The following is a 21,250-nucleotide window of genomic DNA, read 5'->3' as shown; positions in this document are numbered from 1 at the left end:
AAGAAATCATTAGTTTTAGGGTTGGAGCTACCGTTTAAACAAGTATTTCAGGTGCTTCTCTTTCAGTTACAAGGACCACACTCTGCAAAACCTGTTCTAAGCTGGTTCTGTTCTTGGTTGTCACTGGTGGGGCAGGACATTTTTTTGTTTTTGTTTTCTAAGTTTAGAAGGTAAAATCTGTTCCAACTGTGAGTTTTTCCTTACTGCTAATCCTGACGACTCGTATCCCCCTCTATCATATTCTAACTTTCTGAAATTCCTGATGCATTACTAAAATAATTTCTGTTCCCTTCTTTACTGGATCTGTTTGTTTCTTGGTCCCAACGTTGCTGTCAGTATTGGATTAAGGATGGAAAACAACTACTAAACTCTGGGTGAGCACCAACAGGTAGCCAGCGACCAGCTATGGGAGAGTACACAGTCCCTAAGGCCAGGATGACGTTCGGACAGTCCTGCAAATGGGCAGCATGAGCGTCCCCACTCTCCACATCCACATCCGTGACAGGCAGTGTTAACAATGGTGTGGAGACAGAGCCAAGAGTGCAGTTTCCAGGCTCTCGGCCTCACGTGGAAAGGGGCTGGCTCAGGTAGTAAATGGCCATCAACTGTGATTGGATGGCCATCAGCTGTGGCCAGTTGGCCATCAGCTATAACCAGTGAGCCATTGGCCACTAATATAACTGCCATGGCTACGCTAGCAGAAAATGGGGGCTGGCAAGAGGATGGTGGCTGGCAAGAGCGGATTGCAGCTAGCACGTGGGGTTGGTTGGTTGCCAGAGAAAAGCAAATGGCGTGTGGATTGCAGATCATGTGGTTCCTGCTTCTTATGTCTCCAACCCAGTCGCCAGCGAGAATATAGTCATATGACTCCCCTGTCTGTGGCTCCGTGGGTGTTCTTTTTTGGCCTCACCATGTCCTGCGTTCTTATGTGGGGAGCAGGAGCTGAGACCCTGCCTGATGCCCCGCATGACAAATGGCCTTTTCTCCCCAGCTGACCTACACTTGTCAGAGTGCATCAGATTTAGCATGAAAGACAGTTTATTTGCTGTCCAAACCTTAGGAATTACTAGAAAACAGAATAGTCAAAAAAAGATAAACTGAAGGCAAGGTAAATGTTGGAAAGAATGTTGGATAATCTTTTCAGAAAAAGTTTTCAGAAAGACCATGACTTCTACTTTGTTTCAAAAATAAATTCTCAACAGTAGTTATTTAATCACTTTATTATTTATTTATAACGTGTTCATTTAACTTATTTAAGTACATATTCTTTCCTGAACTGCATATTTATCAAAAGATCATCAATAAATATTAATCCCCAAACTGAAACTATGTATTGCAACAGATTTAATTATTAACTGACCACATAATTATTCTTACCATTAGCATTTATTAAAGAATTTATATTCTGTGAAAACATGTGAAAATCAACCAAATTATAGAGTGAAATCCTTTCTCTATAGAGTATTTGAACAATGTATTATTCTTAGTTGTTGCCAGTGATTCAGAAGTTATTTGGGCTTCTATTATTTAGACCCTGAATAAAATGAGAGTTTGTTGTGACAATGTGAAAAATATCATCTGTATATTTGGATGAATAGTCTTCTCTCACTGGCTTAGCTTCTTTATTTTTATGTGGGGATAGAACTATCTGCTTCTTTCCTGGGGAGAGAGTGTTGGGTGAATTTGTTTCTGTACCAGATAATACTAAATATGTTAAGCCAATGAAATACACATCCTGATATTTCTTTTGGCATCACCATTATTTTTATGAAAATAAGTTTATTAGTTCTGGAGCGGTTAATATTTGCGAATGGAAGGGAATTTTCTCAAACTAAAGTATCTTGCATTACAAATCCCAAAAGAAGACACACTAAACATTTCTGCAAATGTGCATTTTGAATGTTCTTGCTCCCGATAGGTCACTAGGCACTGTCCCCTGCTTATCCCAAGTAACTCAATGGACAATTTGCCTGTCTACACTCAAAAGGCAAGAGTTCTGGTTGTTGTTTGTTGTTTTTTTCCTCTTGGCAGGAATACTTGGAAATTTGAAACAATTTAAATATCAACTGACTTATGTTCCTCTTACCCTTTCATGGAAATGTCAAGCATTCATATTTTCAATACTAATGAACAACTACCAATTGTTTTAATTTCATTATTTTCTCAACTGAAAGAGTGCTTACAGTGCACAGAAATAGCTAGGCTTTCTTTTTATAGCTCTCACCAGCGAGTCTGAAACAAGTTTTGATTGAAGGACAAAAGAGAGCTCTGACTTTTTTCCTCTGAGTATAACTCTGAGTAAGCTAGCCTTCCTCAACTTCCAGCTGAAAAAATAGGCCCCAAAGAGAAGATTCCAAACCCAGGACCTGTAAGGTCCCCAGGAAGTCACTCAAGTTGTTTGCTTATCTCTCAGCAGGACTGAATTATATTCACTTGGTCAGAAATCTATCTACTCTTAAAAATAGTCAGAGAAAGTTCTGCCACTTTAGATGGTAACAAATTTTAGGAGAGATGGTTTGGCTTTCTCTCCAGTACCCAGGCATAGCACACGCACATCACAGCACAAAACCCGGATAGCAATCTTTTCGAAATTCAATCTAAATAGTGTGATTTGCTGAACAAACTCTTCCACTGACTTGTTACTCACAAGAGAAATATTAGAGATTTTGGAAATAACATTTGCCCTTCTAGCAATACATTTCTACGTTAGTTCACTGAATGACCTCCTCTAGATTTGGATAAGTAAATGTGTCTTCCAAAAGGATGTAACTTTCTTCTTTGATCCTAAGGAATAGTTTAGTAATAAGAGAAGAAATTTGAATGTGTGGTCCGCATTCCCGTATTAGAAGAATAGATGTGACCCTCAGCTCAAGTAGGCTTGTTCGGAAAGTGCACGTGGGGCCATGCAGTCACGTAATCTCGTGCTGCAAAAAGGATAAGGGGCCACTGTCAGGCCCACAGAGGGCAAGAGTGTGTGCCAAGCCCTTGTTCTGTGGGGTGTGTTCTCTGGCTGCAGCTCCCAGGGCACTTGGCTTTCCTGACATCCGGAAAACACAGCAGGGAACTCCTTTTCCTGAGAGTGTCTCCCTGTCACCTGAGCGCTTTTCTAGAAGTTGTGTAATGTTATTGTTCAGGGACTGCCTGTTCTAGGGAATCAAGGAAAGTTCTAGGCTTGTAATCTTAATGTTGCTAATCACATATACCTAAAGTTCCTTCCTAATTTAGTCTAATTTTTCTAATTGTGTTTATGTGGACACAGAGTGGCTTGCATGTGTCTTCAGTGTGCTGAGAGAACTGTGTACTCACCTGTTCAGTCTGTACTGATTGTGGAACTCTCTTTCCTTCACTGCATCGTATTCATTTTGATACTTGAGAAGCTGTTCTCTCATTTTAGAGACCTCGGTGGAGAATGCCTCTGGAAAATTATCGGCTTGCTGCAGGTGAAACTGCTGCTGTTGGATTTGCTCAGTGAAACACTTAGCATTCTGGAGCAACTGGACCTCTGACTCCTGTGTGCTGGGTTTTATGAAAACAGAGATTCACATAATGAGAAGTGCACACCTCCAATCCCCTTAGTAGCTCTTGTGGGGGTCTAACGAGGAGGGAAAGAGCATGTCTACACTGCTTCTCGTTCCTTCCATTCCTGGATTGAATTAAATTCAGTGACACTTTTGTGCCAAGTATTGTGCTAGATAGTAGAGGCGAGTGGAGCTCACGATCTAGCAGAGGGAGGCAGACGTAAATAGGTAACTGGAGTACCCGGTGACAAGTGCTTCCACTAGGGTCTAGATCAAAATGGTGGGAGATAACAGAGAAAGCATTAAGTTAGATGGGACTGCGATATTTGCACCTGACTTTGAAGAACAATCATGACTTCCAGGGGTGGGAGCAATAATAAGGAGAAGGGTCCTCCCTTCCGCTGCCCCAGCAACGCTGGCTCTCTGATTCTTGAATTCTTCTGACCTGATTGTGGGAAAAATCTTTTCCTCCTTAGTGAACTAAGAGAGTACAGACAGTTTTCTAATGACACTTTGCTAGGAAACTAGGAAGAAAAATTCCCCTATAAAATGATGGACATAAATTAATTTACAGATTTCTGATCTTAAATTCAGTGCCTGACTAGAGCTGGACTTCACTGTCACAGTAGAGGGGACTCCTACAACCCCAGTTGTATTTATTGTGTGGTCTTGCCCCTATCCAGGGAGAAGGGTTAAGCATCTGGCTAGAAGCAGATTTGAATGGACATAGAAATTAGACTCAATGGAATCTCCAGGACCTTCTAGAACTCAGTCATTTATGCTGCTGGCCAGCATCAGCTCCAGCCTTACCAGCAGATTTGATTCATCTTTAGAAACCCAACTGCCTCACATTAGCTGCTTTTCCTATTCAGAAGTAGGACCCTGGCCATTTCCTGTCTTAAAGCCACCACTCTCTTTTGGGGCATGCTCCCCACCACTTTTCCTCACCAGGAGAAATCTTCAGGTTTCAGCTCATTTGCAGAGATGCCTAATGACTTGATCAAAACTGTCTCAACTGAAACTACCAGCTCCACCCATTTTCCCAGGCTTTAATATGTCATTTGCTCAATAGCATCCAGAGGAACATTTATTGGGACATAATATATTCCACGCATTATGTTAGGTACCAAATAGAAACAACAACAGCTATAATGATTACACATGTAATTTCCATTAATGAAAGATGGAATTATTTCTTACAATTCAATTTCCTTATATGCTAATATACTTTGTAAATCCAAAGTTATCCCGTCTTCTTAACATGAGTCTTCAACTGTGGAATAGTAAGGTATTGTCGAGGGCCACAGAGCCTGTTTCCCCCCAGAAAAGAGGTGGACAAGGTGGTTAGGGTTCCAGCCAGAACCAATTGTAATTTACGTACATATAGTGTCAGCAGTAGAAAATTTAACTACTCTTACAATAGTTTTCATGGAAAACTCATTCAGTTTCAGTTCAGCATTTCCAGCCTATATGCACCCTGCTACAGGCCCAGCAGCCAGAGCAAAGAATCTACTTCATTGTGCCTTTCCCAACCATCAGGCAGTGGGAGCAAGTGTTTGTAATGACAAAAGAGGGAACTAAGGACTTAAGAGGAGGTAAAATGTGGGTAGCAGAAAGAGAGTAATAGTTTTGCAACACAGTAGGGAAGTAGGAAGAAGTAACACCATAGCCTTGGTCCTATATTGCTGTCACTGGGGCCCCGGGAACTGAGCCATGGGTCAGGCAAGGAGGAAGCCACACCGGCACGCCACAAGGGCTCTAGATGAGAGCAATCCAGAGAGCAAGAAATGTTACAGTGTTCCTTGTATCTGCAAAGAGGTTTGGAGGGATGCCCTGAGAACTGCATCGACTTTTCTCCAGTTAAGCAGTGTGAAGTTTGCTGGAAAAGATTACTCCACACTTTCCATCTGAATCTTCTAAGTTCCTGAGTCTTGAGAACTATGTGCACGCAGCAGCAGGCAGGACCACTTGTGGAAAATGGAGTCTCCATTAAGGATGAAGTTCAGGACTTAGCTTGGGGCTGAGGAGGAGGAGGAACCAAAGCTGAAGGCTCTGGAGGGTTAGGAACCTCAGTGGAGCTGAGTTAGTAGGGGGTGGGGAGAATGAAGGGTGCAAGGGATGCAGTTCTGCTCTTCTCCTCATCATTCACACTTGTTCCCATCCCCAAAGTAGCCAAATGACTGCAAGGAAAGAAATAGGGGTAATGGTAGGAGACTGGGAGAGAGGATGGCTGTGGAATGGCAGGATGGAGTTTCGGTCCATTGTTGTCTCTCCTTGGTTTTGGATGAAGACAACATACAAGGCTATGATGCAGGAGGTGGGGGAAAGGAAGAGAGAAGTGTGGGTGCAGTAAGGAGTAGCAGCAGAAAAGGATTTCTCCTTCTTTCTTCACGCTCCTTCCTCCTTGATTCCCAATGGCTGATAGTGGGGACTCAGGAAACCTTGTTGAATTCTTCTGTGGAAGCCTATTCTGACCTGCTGCTGCCTGGGGCTGGGCTAGGGTGAGTGGCCCGGCGTAGGAGGAAGAGGGGAGACACCGAGACCGAAATCAAATGCAGGCTGGCGTTGTTGTAGAAACTGGACCTCTGAGTGGTGGGGTGAAGAGAGGTGGGGAGGAGAGAATCCTACTGGCATGTCCTGTAGCAGGTAGTGTCAGGGTCCCTCCCACCAAAATCCGCTGGCCCATTCTAATACATACCAACAGCACCTGTGTGCTTCTGCCTCAGCACTTTCTCTGGCCGTAGGAGCTCACTTGGCTTTTCAAAGGGCAAACTAAACATGCTGGGAGCTCCTCTCTCTAGGAGCAAACCTTAATCAATACCCCAGTTTCCTCACCCTTCAGCAGGAGCATTCTGAGGTATGGTCTATACAGTCACACAGAGGGTCCTCAGTGAGACTAAGCCCCAGTTGCCCAGTGTTAACCTGAAGACCAGCACATCACCAGATGGATTCCTCCCTTCCCTGTCTCACTTCCCCACTCTCTCACGATAATCTCTGGTATCACTTCTCAAATTACTTGACCTCAAATCCTTGCCTCAGGGTCTGCTTTTGGGGGGAATGCAAAATAGGACAGGTCCTATCACAGCAAGAAATATACATACGATCAAAGATGTCACCACATGGGTAAATGGCATACCTCCTAACGGTATCATGCAGCAAGGTATACTTGGCTTTTAACTCTGCCATTCTGGTTCCAGGAAGTTTTCCCATGGCGTGTAGCTGGCAAAGAGAACACAAGGTCACCTTCTTTGTGCTTTCAGCAGAGGAAACATGGATATACGGATGGATAGCTTTCAGTTGGACATTAGAAAGGAAACATATGAGGCAATACGGTATGTTAGAAAGATGGTGAGTGTTTGGAAAAAACAGCTCAAGTTCTATTCTGTCTCCAGGAAGCTCTGTGTTCCTGGGAAGTCCTTTACCTCTCTAGATGAAGACTGATTTCTCCATCTCTAAATTGAGAGAACGAATTGAGTTAGAATCCTCCCATTCTAAAAAACGTATTTCTAGGTTTCGCAAACAACCTGAATAGTGTACATTACTAGGATGATTATTTGTATGTTGAGAGAACTAATAATTATTAGGGCCTCTATTATGAGCAAGTGTTGTGTAACAGTTATTTCATTCTCAAAAATGTTTTGCGAAGTAGGTATTATCTCCATTAAACTAAAGTTTAGAAAAGTTAAGTAAATTGTTCCAAGTTACAGAGCTATTTAAAGGCAGTCAGGATGGGAACCTAAATGGTCCAGCTCCAAAAATCCATGCTCACTTTCCTGTATTAAGAAACCTCTGCCTCTGCTGTCAAAGAAGCATGAACATTTATCTGGTACATAGAGCAATATTATTTATTTCTTTTTCATTTCCGGTAAAAGAACTTTTGATTTACTCTCTGAGTTAGTTGATAAGAGTTAATCATAACTACTTATCATAACACAACATTAAACACTAAGGTTTCCCCACAATGCAGTGGGCATTTGTATTAGGTTTGACTTTAACTGAACTGTTAGTGACATAGTATTGAAACATAGAATTAAAGAAAAGATTTGTTTTTCCATGCCCTGTTGTCCTTACTTCCAAAATATTGGTCGAATCTATCCGTTTTCCTCTACCTTCCCTGATCCCACTTATCTAAGTCCCATGTCCGTCAGTTACTACAAACCTCCACTTCCTCCCCTCCCCACCAGTTTCCACTCAGCGCCCCCATCTATCTACTTCCCATGGAGATCTTTTTAAAAATCAAACAAGGTCTTGTTATGCTGGGTGTTTAAAACTATTCAAGTGGAATAGAATTTAAGATCCTTGAAATGACCCTTAAGGTCCTGTATGACCCAGCCACCTTCCCAGCCTCTTTCACAACACCTGCTTCAAGCTCGTGGTGCTCCAGCTGCCCTGGCTGTGTTTGATTTCCATAAAAGTATGAATCTCTTTCCTTCCCCAGGGCCTCTGCATCAGCCATTCCTCGCTTTACCCCCACTTCACTCCAACTCTTTCTTCATACCTCAGCTTAGCTATCAATCCATGAGAAGGCCTTCTCTGACTTCTAAATCTAAGATAGATATCCACATACATCACCAACACCTGAAGAGCTGTTTTCCATAATATCCTACAATCTGCAGTAATATGTTTATATGATTTAAAAATATGTTACACCCCAACCAATAAATAAACAGCATGAGGAAAGGGCCCAGATTACCTTGCTCTTCACTCTCTCCTCAGTCATTGGGTCCTCAAGCACAAGGTAGGTGCTTGGCAAATATTTGCTGAGAATGAATGAATGTAACTGATAAAGTGCAAAGGTCTGAGTCTACACAGTGGGGTTCCATTGCCTCTCTACTCAAATCAGGGTAGAAAAACATTGGTAAATGCCCTATAGAACCATCTCTTCTTTGTGAACGTATTTGGGATCTTTCACGAGGGCCCTACAAGCTGATACCAGGCCTGAGTTCCAATCCCCACAACCCTTATTTTTAACATGTGGCTAAAATATGGTGAACATGATTCTTAAGACCTTTGAGGAGCTTCCACTTCTCACTATAAGAAATACCTTAAAATGTATTCATATGACACCTTAAATATAATTTATATGTAACTTTTTAAGTGTTGAGTTGCTGTTGGTAGGTTAACCTAATGTTATATTTTATAGATATTTGACCAAACACATTTATTTTGGTGTTGCTGTTTTCTTTCAGGATTTTTGAGCCAACATATAATGTGTTTCAGGTCTCAGATATTTTAACTTGTTCCTGAAAAGGGGGTAGGCAACAGACACTGTGGCTTTAAAGCCTAATAGGTTAAAAAAAAAAAAAAGATTTGCATATGGGCACTCTTAAAGGAGAAAAGTTACTGGGAAATGTTATGAGAAGGTAAGTGTAAGAGTATATTTGTGTACGTATGTGTGTAGTTTGAAGGCCATCTGAAGGCCAGACTTGTAACCAGCCAACAAACTAGCTACTGGAGGGAAACCACTGGGTGAGGTAACCATGGACTCTATTTTTAAAAACACATATCATATCTAGTTTTGTTTCCAAGCTGAAAGATCATTATCTCCCAACGGCTGCCCTGCATGATGGAAACGGAAGTAAATGTGACCTAGGCCCGAGCCTAAAGTAGTTCACAGATCGAGGAGATACACGCAAAAGAAATTACAGAGGGCCTAAACTATACTTGGTAGTCTTATTGTTAGTAAATGACTATATTTGGCATTTTGTAATTTTCTTATACTGTAAGTTAAAGCAAAGAAGTAAAATTATAATTACAGACCACTTACAGGGGGTGGAACTTCTTGAATGGTGGTGTAAAGAGCTTGATGAATTCCTCTTCCTCAAAGAAGCATTGATTAAACTGGTCAAAATTATCTAAGACAACCATTTAAAGTCTCTGGAAACTGACCTAAGTGTGTGCAAGAAATTGAGCAGCATTTGTTCAACAAAATCTAATGAAACTCAGTAAGAACAGGGGAAGGTTGTAGCATTTGAACCTGAGTTGTATCCATCACTCCCAGCTCCATGTTGTGGAAGAACCCATCCCTGCCATCTTCCTGTTGCCAAGGATCTATTCAGGTGGGCAGGGCAGCCCCAGAAAACTGCTGCACTCGTCCTCCCAGCTTCCCAGCCCTGTTTGTGAAAGAGCTTCACTGGGTGGGAAGCTGCCACTGTTCAGGGGTGCCCATCCCCACAGCCCAAGCTCCTGCTTTAGAGGGAGACTCTGGGTAGGGCAACCAAAGACCATCAGAGTACCCCATCCCCCCAACTCCTGCTGGTCAAGGTGGGACTCAGTAAGCGGGTGAAGACTTGCAGCTCTGCAGCCCTGCCTGACGTTGCTCACTTGGGGAACACAGAGTAGACTATCCATGCCCCAGAGCATTGTCAAAAACAATAGATATCACAGGGGTTAATATTTAGTAATTGTAGGCTAATCGCTTAGTGATACAAGTAGAGGCAGACGAGCAGAAGTTTAACAGAAAAATTGAGGTCCGAGACAGCCAGAGGGCCCTGCTGAAATCACACTTGATTCTGGAGGTCCAGAAGGCTGTGGAAAAGCCCAAAGCTTTGACAACGCAGGAGTGACCAGATGACGGTACTTCTGAGCTATCAGTCCCTGAGCTAAAGGCTGAGCAGGTAGGTACAGTCCCTAAACTCTAAAGGTGGTCCCCAAGCTACATACAGACTCAACCGAAAAGGATGAAAACGTTACTGCCTCAGGCTTAATTAAACACAATCTCTAACCAATCAGTGGCTAAGCACTAAGCTATGTTGACACAGGCAATCCCCAAGAAACCAAGCCTAAAAATAAAAACAGGGAAGGATATATAAGCAAACACGTCAGAGGCTGAACACTGGGGGAAATACACTTCACAGAATTAGTGCAGCCAAGTTACAAAACAAATAAACATATGAACCACCGTGTCAAAACAAACAGCAACAACAAAAAGCCTGGGGAGGATCAGAATCCAGAGTTGCTACAATAAATTATCTAAAATGTCCATTTTTCAACAAAAAAATTATGAGACATGTGAAGGAACGGGAACAAAGCAGAAACTACTTTAGAGGTGCAGATCTTGGACCTAACAAACACTTCATGTAACTATTATAAATATGTTCAAAGCATGAACGGAAACCATATTTAAGCAATTAAAAATGAGTATGATGATACTTCATCAAATAGAGAATATCAATAAGGTATTGATCTAGAAGGATAAGAACTAAGATGTTAAAATGATATTCTTTGGGTAGTAAGACTGTATGGCTTTGATATTTTTATTTTTGCTTATCTGTATTTTCTAATTTTCTCCAATGCATATGTACTGCTTTTAGTAATAGAAGACTATGAAAATATGCTTGAAAACTACTGGGCTTGAAAACAATAGGGATTTACAGTGATCAGGATTACTGTGATCAGATCCTATTGGCAGATACAGACAGATTCTAGCTCAGACTTAATGAACACTCAGCTGTAATTTCCCTAATTTGAGTATCACCAAAACAGCAGTAGTTTGAAGCTTGTTGGCAGGTGGGCCAAGGATGCATGTTGGCGTGTTTTTACGACCACAGGAAAAGCAGGAAGCCTGGAGAAGTTTCCTTTCCTATTCACTGTTTTTGTCACCACTCTCCCTACTGCCTTTGGCGCCTACGAAGCTGTGAAGAAAGCTTGACAGGGCAAAACATCTGATATGTCTTTGTAGTGTCTACATAAGTTGAAAAATGTTAAGTCATAGATGTTCAGAAAGAGGAATGATAAGCTATCTTTTATTGGTCTACTCTACCAGAAAAAAAAAATATTTTTTTCTTTATTAAAGTTTATTGGGGTGACAATTGTTAGTAAAGCTACATAGGTTTCAGGTGTACAATTCTATAATAAAAATAAAAAAAAATCTCTTTTAAAAAGAAAAAGACCAAACTTTGAAAGATGGAATTTATCCTCCTTAAAAATAAAAATCATAATCTGGATGTTCATATTCATCAAAATTTGACATTTCTATGAGATGTGAACTGTGTCTTTTTAAGCAGGTCAAGCCCTGGTTGGAAACTTCAGACTCAATTCTAGTAGATGAAATGCTTCACTCATAAACATAAACGTGGAAAAAAATAGTTGTATTTTCACACTGCATGATACAATTGGGTACCAAGTTTGTCATGTTTTAAAAATGCAGCATCTAAGAAATAGAGTATAAAGCCCAATCTTAAATTGTCAAAGAGTATATACAGTGGAAGGATAGACATAATGTCATAAGTTCATAACATATGATTTCACAATAGATACTTGTGTTACTGAATTGCCTTGTTGGTACTTGAGACTGGAAGGAAACATTTACTCTAGAACTGAAAGTTTAACAAGAATACATGATTCATAGATGGCATCTAATAATACGGAAAAAATTCCAAAAATTGAAATTCTAGGACATTCCAAGGAAAGTAATAGCTTAGTAAGAGCTTTTACCAAGTGAAAGGTCAGCATGAGGAAACAATTAGGTGTTCGTGTGAGTGTCTTCAGGGCAACCAAGGTGGCCATGAGCATTAACCTACTCTTTTCTTATTGCCTCTCTGACATTACCTACTGGTTTGGTCACATCTCAAGAAATAGCTGCCATGCCTTGCGAGGTAGCATAAACTTGAAAGCATAAATCATTACTATCCTCATCTCTGTCTCACCCTCTCCCTTTCACTGCTGGAAATAAATATTAGCCATTTGGAGTAGTTTCCAAATGCGACTGAACTCTGGTTCATTACTCCTTTTTCCTTTAGTTGTTATCAAGCTTTAGGTTTCCTATATACCTCATTCAGCAAACAAATTTAGGCCACCTAAACTCATCCCCCACATCAACGGATCCATTTATCTACCCCACACCCACCCCTAACTTCTCTCCCCAAATCTCAAAACTGAAGTCTTCCTTCCTCCCGGTTAAGACCAACTCATCTACCCGTGCACTCAGATATTTACTCTTCTACCTCTCCCTAGGCATTAAATCATTAGTTACACCTTCTGTTGTTTATGATCTCTATTTCTCCCTCTTTGCTGGCTCAGTGTACAGTAGTCAAGTACATCACAAGTGGATTCAGTTTGAATTCCAACTCTGCTGCTTTTTAACTATGTAACTTGGAGTAATATTGAATCAGTTTCTTCAGTTGTAAAAGAGACAAAAATAGCCCCCATTTCATAAGACTATACTGAAGACTAAATGACTCAATATATGTGAGGTATGTAGTATAGTATCTAGTACACAAATAAGGGCTTAATCAATGTCATTTATTATTATCATTAACGTTATCCTCGACCTACAAATTTGTTCATTTTTCTCATTTAAAAAGCAAAACAAAATCCACCTTGGAGGCTATGCTCCCATCTAATAGTCACCCCTTTCTTCCTTTCTTTCACTTTCATTTCAGTTTTTCTCAAAGAGTAGTCCTTAGGGAGTCCCCTTCATGGATGGTATAGATGCCTGACCCTGCAGTGTACACCTGAAGCTGAAGCTGAATAATATGCAATGTCAACTATAATTTAATATATATGTAGTCACAGGATGTGGAGTACAGCATATGGAATAGACTCAATGGAATTTTGACAGCTGTGTACCCTGTTTCCCTGAAAATAAGACCTAGCTGGATGATTAGCTCTAATACGTCTTTTGGAGCAACAATTAATATAAGACCCAATATTATATTATATTATATTATATTATATTATATTATATTATATTATATTATATTATATTATATTATGACCTGGTTTATATTGTAGTTAAATAAGACTGGGTCTTATATTAATTTTTGCTCCAAAAGATGTAATAGAGTTGATTGTCCGGCTAGGTCTTATTTTTGGGGAAACATGGTACGACATCAGAGGGGTAGTAGATTGGGGAAGAAGGGCTATCACTTTATGAGGGGTGCAAATGTCTAACTATTACGTTGTTTTGTACACCTGAAACTAATAAAAAATTTTTTTAAATAAAGTAAAAAAAAGAGTAGTCCCTGCTCTTTATCTCCATTCCCTTATCTCCAGTCACTCACTTGTCCGTAGTGAAACTGACCAGTGACTTCCTCATTTCTCTGGCTGATTTTGATATTTTTCTCCTTGTCGCTGTTCCTCAGTAATTTATGATATGTCTTAGTGTGGTTTTCTTTGGCATTAGATTTGCTCAAAGTTTTAGATCTGTGGGTTTATAGTTTTCATCAAATTTGGAAATATTTCAGGTGTTACTTCTTCAAATATTTTTTCTGTCCCCCTTTCTTCCCCTTCTGTGACTCTAATTATTCATATGGCCACAGATCACTGATGTTCTGTACATTTTTATCTTCCAGTCTTTTTTCTTTGTTCCATTTTGGATAGTTTCTTTGATATATCTTAAAAATCACTAATCTTTTTTTCTGTAGTGTTTAATCTGCTATTAATCCCATTCAGTGAAGTCTCATCTCAGCTACTGTATCTTTCATCTTTAGAAGTTTTATCTGGGTCTTTTTATAACTTCCACTTCTCTTATTATGCTCATGCTTTCCTTCACCTTTTTCCCCCCTCACTCTCATAGTCTGAACTATCAGCCGCATGCTGATAACTCCCAAACAGAGGAGCCTGCAGGCTCTCTGTTATTGGACAAACTAGGACTTTATTTGGAGGAGGGACATGTAAGACTATGGGAACTATGGTTGAGAGTAATAAACCTCTTCTTCACCTAACACCTGGAATTGTTTACTTAAATAATATAATATTAATGTTCAGGTATGGTGACCATGTTTTAGAGAGAAATTTGGTATTATGGGGCATTTCATCTATAGATTCTGTTCAAATAGATATTGTCAGATAGTTTCATAGAATAAACAGAACCTACAAGGTGCCATGGACAAGTCCTCATCACTTCTTACTGAGAATATGGCAATAGCCAACTAACCACTTTCCATGACTTCAAGTCCTGTCCCCTTTCAGGCTACCAGGAGAGTGCTCTTTACAAAACACGGTTTCACCTTGCTTTAAACCCTTCAAATGATCCCATCACCTGAAGGATTAAGGCTAGGTCCCTTAATATGGTATACGAGGATCTTCATTATCTGGCAGTTGCCGTTCCTCTCCTCCCTTTCCACTGCAGTTCTATAATACGTCCTCCGGAAGGCAGAACAGTGCTCCTCCTTCCCTACCTGAGATGTCCACATACTCATCCCTGGGACGTATGGGTGTGCTACTTTACGTGGCCAAAAGGGCTCTGCAGATGTGATTAAGAGTACGGACCTTGAGATGGGGGAGATTATCGTGGATTTTCTGTGTGAGCCCTTAAAAGCAGAGAATATTTCCTGGCTGAGTTAAAGAGATGAACTAGAAGACAGAGGAAAGATGGGAAGTATGAGAAGGACTTGACCTACCAGAGGAAGGAGATCATAAGACAAGGAATGTGCGTAGCCTCTAGAAGCTGGAAAGGCACGGAACCAGCTACTCCCCTAGGGCCACCAGTACAGATTTCAGTTCTGCCTACAACTTAATGTGGGCCCATTAAAACTCATGTTGGACTTCTGACCTACAGAGTTATAAAATAGTAAATTTGTGTTGTTTAAGCCACTAACTTTGTGATAATTTGTTATGAGAACAACAGAAAACTAATACAGCTCCCAAATCATACCATGTCTTTTCATGTTATATTTCCCTATCTTCAATTTCTTCACTCTCTTGTCCACCAGGAGAACTTGTATTCTTCTTTTAAAAATCTCATGGTCACCATCTATAGATCCTTCAACAGACACCTTCAGGCAGAATTGCTTCTTTCTCTCTACGACTTCTGCATTTTTAGATGCATCTAGCATTGTACACATTGTACACAATTACAAACATATGTTCAAACATATCTCCCCACTAGGCTGTACACTCCTTGATGATGGGTTACCCTACTGTAATCATCTTTGAGCTCCAGCACATAGCTTGGTATCTTGTAAGTGCTTGATCATGTTGTTGATTTAAGCTTATCTTAAAACCAGTGATGTAGTTGGAAGTATTATTCATTCATTCACTTCCATTCTAACTTACCTGACAAGAGAAGGCAACGGAAAACGAGGAGTAGAGAAAGATAATTTGGCCTAAACATAGACTTGAAAGAGCAGAGACTCTGCCATACAAAACGAGCTGCCTCAACCACAGCTTCCATTCTGTGTTCTGTGTGGTTGGCAAGGCTCACAGGATGAGCAGAGAGATCTGGGACTCTCCCACAGCTGTCTGCTCCTCCTTTGGTGGCCTACCACAGGAATGTGCTGCGGACGCCGTAAGTGACAAACAGGGCCTCCCAAGAGTTAAAGCATCAAATGCAATGGATATTGTGGATGAGTAATGTAGGTGCTTAGCTATCCGCAAGACGTCAAAGTTGTTACAATAATTTTAAGACATGTACAGCTAAAAAGCATGCCTAAGCACATACATGCTAATGAGTGGTATTCCTTTAAAAACTCACATTTGTCCCAGTGAAACTGCAATTGCTTGGAACTTTAACAATCATTTAACCCTTGTTTAAAATTATCTTCCCCTCCGGGTCCCCCTACCTACTTCTAAAGATCCTGGGAAGTGACCACAGGTTGGAGTGGCTGGAATCCTGGATGGCAGAAAATGAGCCAGATGCCTCTTCAAGAACTTCAAAGGGTGACCCTAACTGCACCAAAGCCATGAGGGGCATTCACATAAGGGGCAGAACATCATCAGAGTCAGGAAATGCAGCAGGTTAAAACCAGTGAATGACTACACTCATGAAATAGGAACCAGAAGAATAGGGGTGAGGGCAAGACTGGTAATGGTCCCAGAAAGAACTGTGTTGCCTGCTGACTCTGCCCAATCAGCTTCCAGTGCTTCCCATACAGAAGTCCCACTCTAGTGCACTTCTATAGACCTTGAGTGGCTTTAGGTGGTAAAACACCTGAAGTGAAGCCAGGCCCTTAGAGACCAGAGCATCTCTTGCACAAGGGTTGCAAATGTATGAAGATGTCTACAGCTGGTCGACTGTTTATCTCACTTTGTAGATCAGACCAAAGCCCCTGCCTTGAGCCTGTCCTGAGGGCCTGTCCTGTAAATGTGGCTGAGCCCAGACAGTTGTGGGCTAGATCCCTGGGACTGGCCGCTTTCTATGCTATTGAGTAGGTGTGGGTGCCCACCTTTCAGGTCGCCTCCTGTGTGCTGAGAGCACCACCCTTCTGAGCAGGCTGTCAGCCAGTGTCCCCCAGCTCTAGGCTGTGAGGTTTCAGGAAAGGGACATAGCCACTCCCCGCAACAAAGGAACTTGGGACCTGTGGTGCCCACCTTCCTGTTTTGAAGATGCTTCTGCCCATAGTACTATGCGTATTCCCAGCATTCATAAATAACCATCTATTTAGCGCAGAAGCATCCAGGAAGCACGGGTCCCAGCAGTGTGTGTGCTGTGGCAGTGCCTCCCACTTCCCCTTTTAGCAGGCAGATTGTGATGAAAAATGAAGCCTTTCACTGCTAATCACAGAAGTGTTCTTGGAAAAGGAACAAAACACCCAGATTGCAGCTTCAACTTCCGCATTTACACCATAAAATGGAAACTTAGGAGCCGAATATGGGGATGTTTCACTCTTGCTCATTCACGGGTAAAGGAGTTTTAAATCCTGGCATATTTAGACAAGCCGTTTAATTTTTGTTAAGGTTATTCCGAAGTATTTATTCCTTTAATTCTATTATACGTGGAATTGCTTTCACAATTTCATTGTTTGGATTGTTTACTGCTAGTGTGTAGAGGCATTCAATTTTGTTAACTAAACTTATTAACCATGAAAATAGAGGTGAGTCCTCATAATCCTGGCGCAAACCTTTCTACAAATGTTTCAGTTCGGGCAGAATATCTTTGACTTTCTTGTTCATGTGATGTATCTTGAGGATCTAGAACATTTAGACCTAAGTTAGATCCTCAGAATCTTCTAGTTTATGTACTAATATGACCCAATTAGTCATCTTGGAAATTTTTTGAAATACTGTAATGAATGGTAACAGATGGATAGCTATTATCCATGGCGATTAAATAACAGATTATCCTGGAATTTCCTCAGAAAAGGGTAGAATATTCAGAAATTAACAACTTTCCAAGAAATCTGGTTTTGATGATATTTGGAGACATAATTCTTTAGTGTGTCTTAATTTTGGAAAAAGAGAAAATCACATAATATCACCAAGTATGATTTTAAATTTTCATTTGATACCAAAGCAAGGTAAAAAAAAAATGAAAAAAAAAGTTTAAAAAGTAGATTCTAAAAAACATTTCACCAAACACAGCTGTTTCTAGTTCACTAAGTCGACTATTACAAAATATTTTAATGTGCTTTCTGGCAAACATAAATAGCCTCATTTCGTGGAAATGCCACATTTCCAGTTATTCCGGATAGGTTGTAAAAGTTGAGAGATATGTAACTATTTCTATGGATTTCTATACCAGAAAAAGAAGGTAAGATATTACCTAAATCTCTTAAAATATGTAAGATAGATCTTAATCCATGTCATATAACAGTATATTTCATGGTAGAAATATCGCAAATTAGCAGCCAATAGCATAAATACACTCTGCAGATAGTTTTAGTATGCACAATTTTTTTTAAAATTAGAAAATTCGTTGGCAACATTTAAGAATTGGTAGGTTTTGCCATAAAAATCTGAATTTTCAGACTCTCTTGAAAAATTACTAGATTTGATGATACTGGATTCATATTCTAACTTTATAACAATCACCTGGCCTTTCGCAGAGACTGCCAGAGGAACTAAAAGAGGCTGCCCCTTTAAAAGGAGCAGTCTGCCCCATCCACTCAGGGTGAGCAAAATGTACTAACACCTCGGCTGTTTCACTAATTTATGTCAGTTTTATGGATCTTGGAGGCATTTGAGCCTGGGACACTGCTTTATTCTTATTTATGACATAAATATAAATATATGTATTTAAAGGTTGAGAGAATGGTTCCACTTATAAAATTCTTGCACAAACTTTCTGGAATGTCATATTCCTCAGGGTTGTGTTGTGTCTGCCTCTCACCTATCTCTGTACCTACCTTAGCATGAGTGTGTGCCTGCACCATCTGAGGTTTAGAACTTAATGCTTTAAAGTTTCTGAGATTTTCTTCCTGTTTTTCCATTTTAGCTTCTGATAATTTTATGAAAAGATTAAATAAACATGAGTCTGATATTTTTCGACAAACTGAAATATTTAAAAATTATTTAAATTGAAATATTTTCTTACTTGGATATTGAAGCGTATTTTTAGTTCAATAAAACATACACCATAGAACAAAATAGAAGCTGAAATGATTATGAAGACATGGTGAAAAAAATGTGTCAGTCAGCTAAATTTTGTTGGGGCTTGAAAACAGGAAGCATTCAGTTAACATAAAGAACTTTTCCTTATCTACGAACATTACCCTTGCAGTGAATGTTCCCTTTGGCTCTGTACTTTATGACTTTGACAAAAAAGTAAATTGTAATTTGTAAGGGAAGTAAAGATAAAGTCTGAACTTACCCCAGCAGTTATCATTTTAGTAGAGGTTTGAGCTAAACAGGAAGTGAGCATCCAGTAATACAGTCAAATGAGAAAATTATTTCCAGGCAAGTCAATCACTACCAGCACACTAGGGATTTTAAAAGGGGCGTTATCGAGACAAAAATAACTTATTCAGAAATAGTATAATTTATGACTTCTGGTAAAATGGAAGACAGGAAGTTTTGTTAAAGTAGGGAACATGTCCATCTTTCCCGTCACTATATCGCCAAGGTCTAGCCCATGTGCAACTCACAAACACTTGTTGATTATGTGAAAAAAAGAGTACACGCGAATGCTTAGCAAATAGCAGTCATTCGATAAAATTTACTACATAGATGAGTAATTCATGAAATGAATTTATTCAATAAATATCTACCAAACGAATGAATACACAAAAGGTACAAATGAATATTATTTTATCTTATTGAAATGAATGCTAATATTTAGTTATTTATTAAGAGGTTGTCATGTATTGTTAGGTGCTCTATATGTTATCTCATTTATTCCTCACAATAACCCTATGAAATACGCATTACAACCCCAAATTTTTTAAAAGAAAACAAAACTCAAGATGGTGGAGTAACTTGAGCAAGGTCACAAAGCTGGTGAGAGCTTTGTAGGGATTTGACCACAATCCTATTCTGTTATTCATTTTTAAGTAAATTAGAGAAACTCAGAAATGGGAAGCATAATCTTGTTGATGGTATGGAGGCAGTGTGAAACACATTTGGAGAACTTTAGGTAACACAGGTTGGCAGACAAAAAAGACCATGTAGGGTGGATGATATTCACAGAAAGACACTATGTCAAATTGACGCTGTGAGGAATGGAGGGGAAAGAATATATAGTTGCTAATTTTGACATCACTTAGAGTATGAAACCAAAGAAAATAGTAAATATTAATTATAAAAAAGAGTGGAAAGAGTATTATAGAATGGTATAAATATAAAGGTAATCACTAGAACAAAAGCACAAATCTTCCTAAATTCCAGGAGCTACAGTATGAATAAAGAAAGACATATAAATATAAAAGAAGGATAAACATTAAAATAGAGTTATACTATAGGAAGAGGGAGGGTATAAAGTGCAGGGATAGGGATAGAAGCTAGAATTCTTTGATTGTACTTTGTTTAGCAGATATGATCTAGAACAGTATAACATCTTTATTATAAAATTAAATTAAACTTAAAAGCAATGGCCAAAAATTGAAAATAAATTAATTGACCATAAGTAGGCATCAAGCTGGTGCATAACTGCACAGAGACGAACCATTCCAATTTGATTATAAACCCTAAGTAGGTTAGACCCTAAGGACAAAAGACCAGCAACTGTTTTTTGTCACATTGTTGGTGGTAGTGTCATTCTGAAAACATTATGTGTGTATTGTGGGATAAAGTAAATGAGTAATTATATCAGTGCATTGAAAACCAAAATTTTGGTGGAGAAAAGAGGTGTCTATAAGATTGATGAGGTTAAGAAAATTCCTTGTCTTACTAACTTTGAATTGGAAATATCATGTTGTATTTTACATACATATATACACATATATACATATATATAATATATATATATCCTATATATATATATATAATATATATATTCTGTCCATTAAAAAGATATGAAAACAAAGATCAATCTAGTAGCAAAGAGCACCTCCAGTGCCCATATTCTCATCTCCAAATACCACTTCCCAGTAAACGAAATAGGGCTCCTTGGAGAAATGGCTGATTCCAGGTTTGCATCATGAAAAGAACAAAATAAGCCTTGAACACCTTGTCACACCATAAAGCAAAAACGTTATCAAAGTCTATTAGAGTTTTGTCAAAGGGATTCAAAATCATGTCAAAAGGCTCCATCTGGCCAAAAATGGGTCAGGTTGATTGTCAATAAGGATAATAACTACAAAGAACAGGAATGAATATGTTTAAGTAAGTTCATGAAAAAAGAAATAAACCTCACACCTTTGGAAGATACTAGGGAATCAATTAAGCATTTTGAAAACTGGAAAACAAGGGAAGAAATCAATTATTTATCATGCCTTTCCTGCATGAACTCTACCTCAGGGTAACGAAATAGTTGATGAGAGGAAGTTACTCTTTTCAGAAGGATGCTAATTAATAAGTGAAGAAGAAATGATAGTAGCACAAAACTGTCATGCTGCAATCCCTAATGAACGAATGGATCCAGACAAGGATCGTCAACCAAAAGGGAGAAAACAAGCATTGTGTGACTCCTAATG

General features: G+C 39.5%; 1 protein-coding gene across 6 annotated transcripts in view; it reads right to left on the bottom strand.

Moving 5' to 3' along the window:
* Nucleotides 1–21,250, bottom strand: part of CCDC146 (coiled-coil domain containing 146) — a 129,868-nt gene that overhangs the window by 42,675 nt on the left and 65,943 nt on the right. For 5 of the 6 annotated variants that reach the window (XM_074340630.1, XM_019744542.2, XM_074340627.1 and 2 more), the window contains 2 exons: nt 6,655–6,737; nt 3,307–3,516 (listed from right to left, as the gene is read on the bottom strand). In XM_074340630.1, coding sequence (XP_074196731.1) covers nt 3,307–3,516; nt 6,655–6,737 — 293 coding nt within the window. Of the gene's footprint in view, nt 1–3,306; nt 3,517–6,216; nt 6,445–6,654; nt 6,738–21,250 lie in introns of those variants that run through there. The other variant, XM_019744544.2, reaches the window with a different exon arrangement.

The sequence above is a fragment of the Rhinolophus sinicus genome, linkage group LG09 (assembly GCF_036562045.2).
Source record: "Rhinolophus sinicus isolate RSC01 linkage group LG09, ASM3656204v1, whole genome shotgun sequence".
Classification (NCBI taxonomy): Eukaryota; Metazoa; Chordata; class Mammalia; order Chiroptera; family Rhinolophidae; genus Rhinolophus; species Rhinolophus sinicus.
The sequence above is the reverse complement of the archived record's forward strand: the minus strand, read 5'-3'. Positions and strand labels throughout refer to the sequence as shown.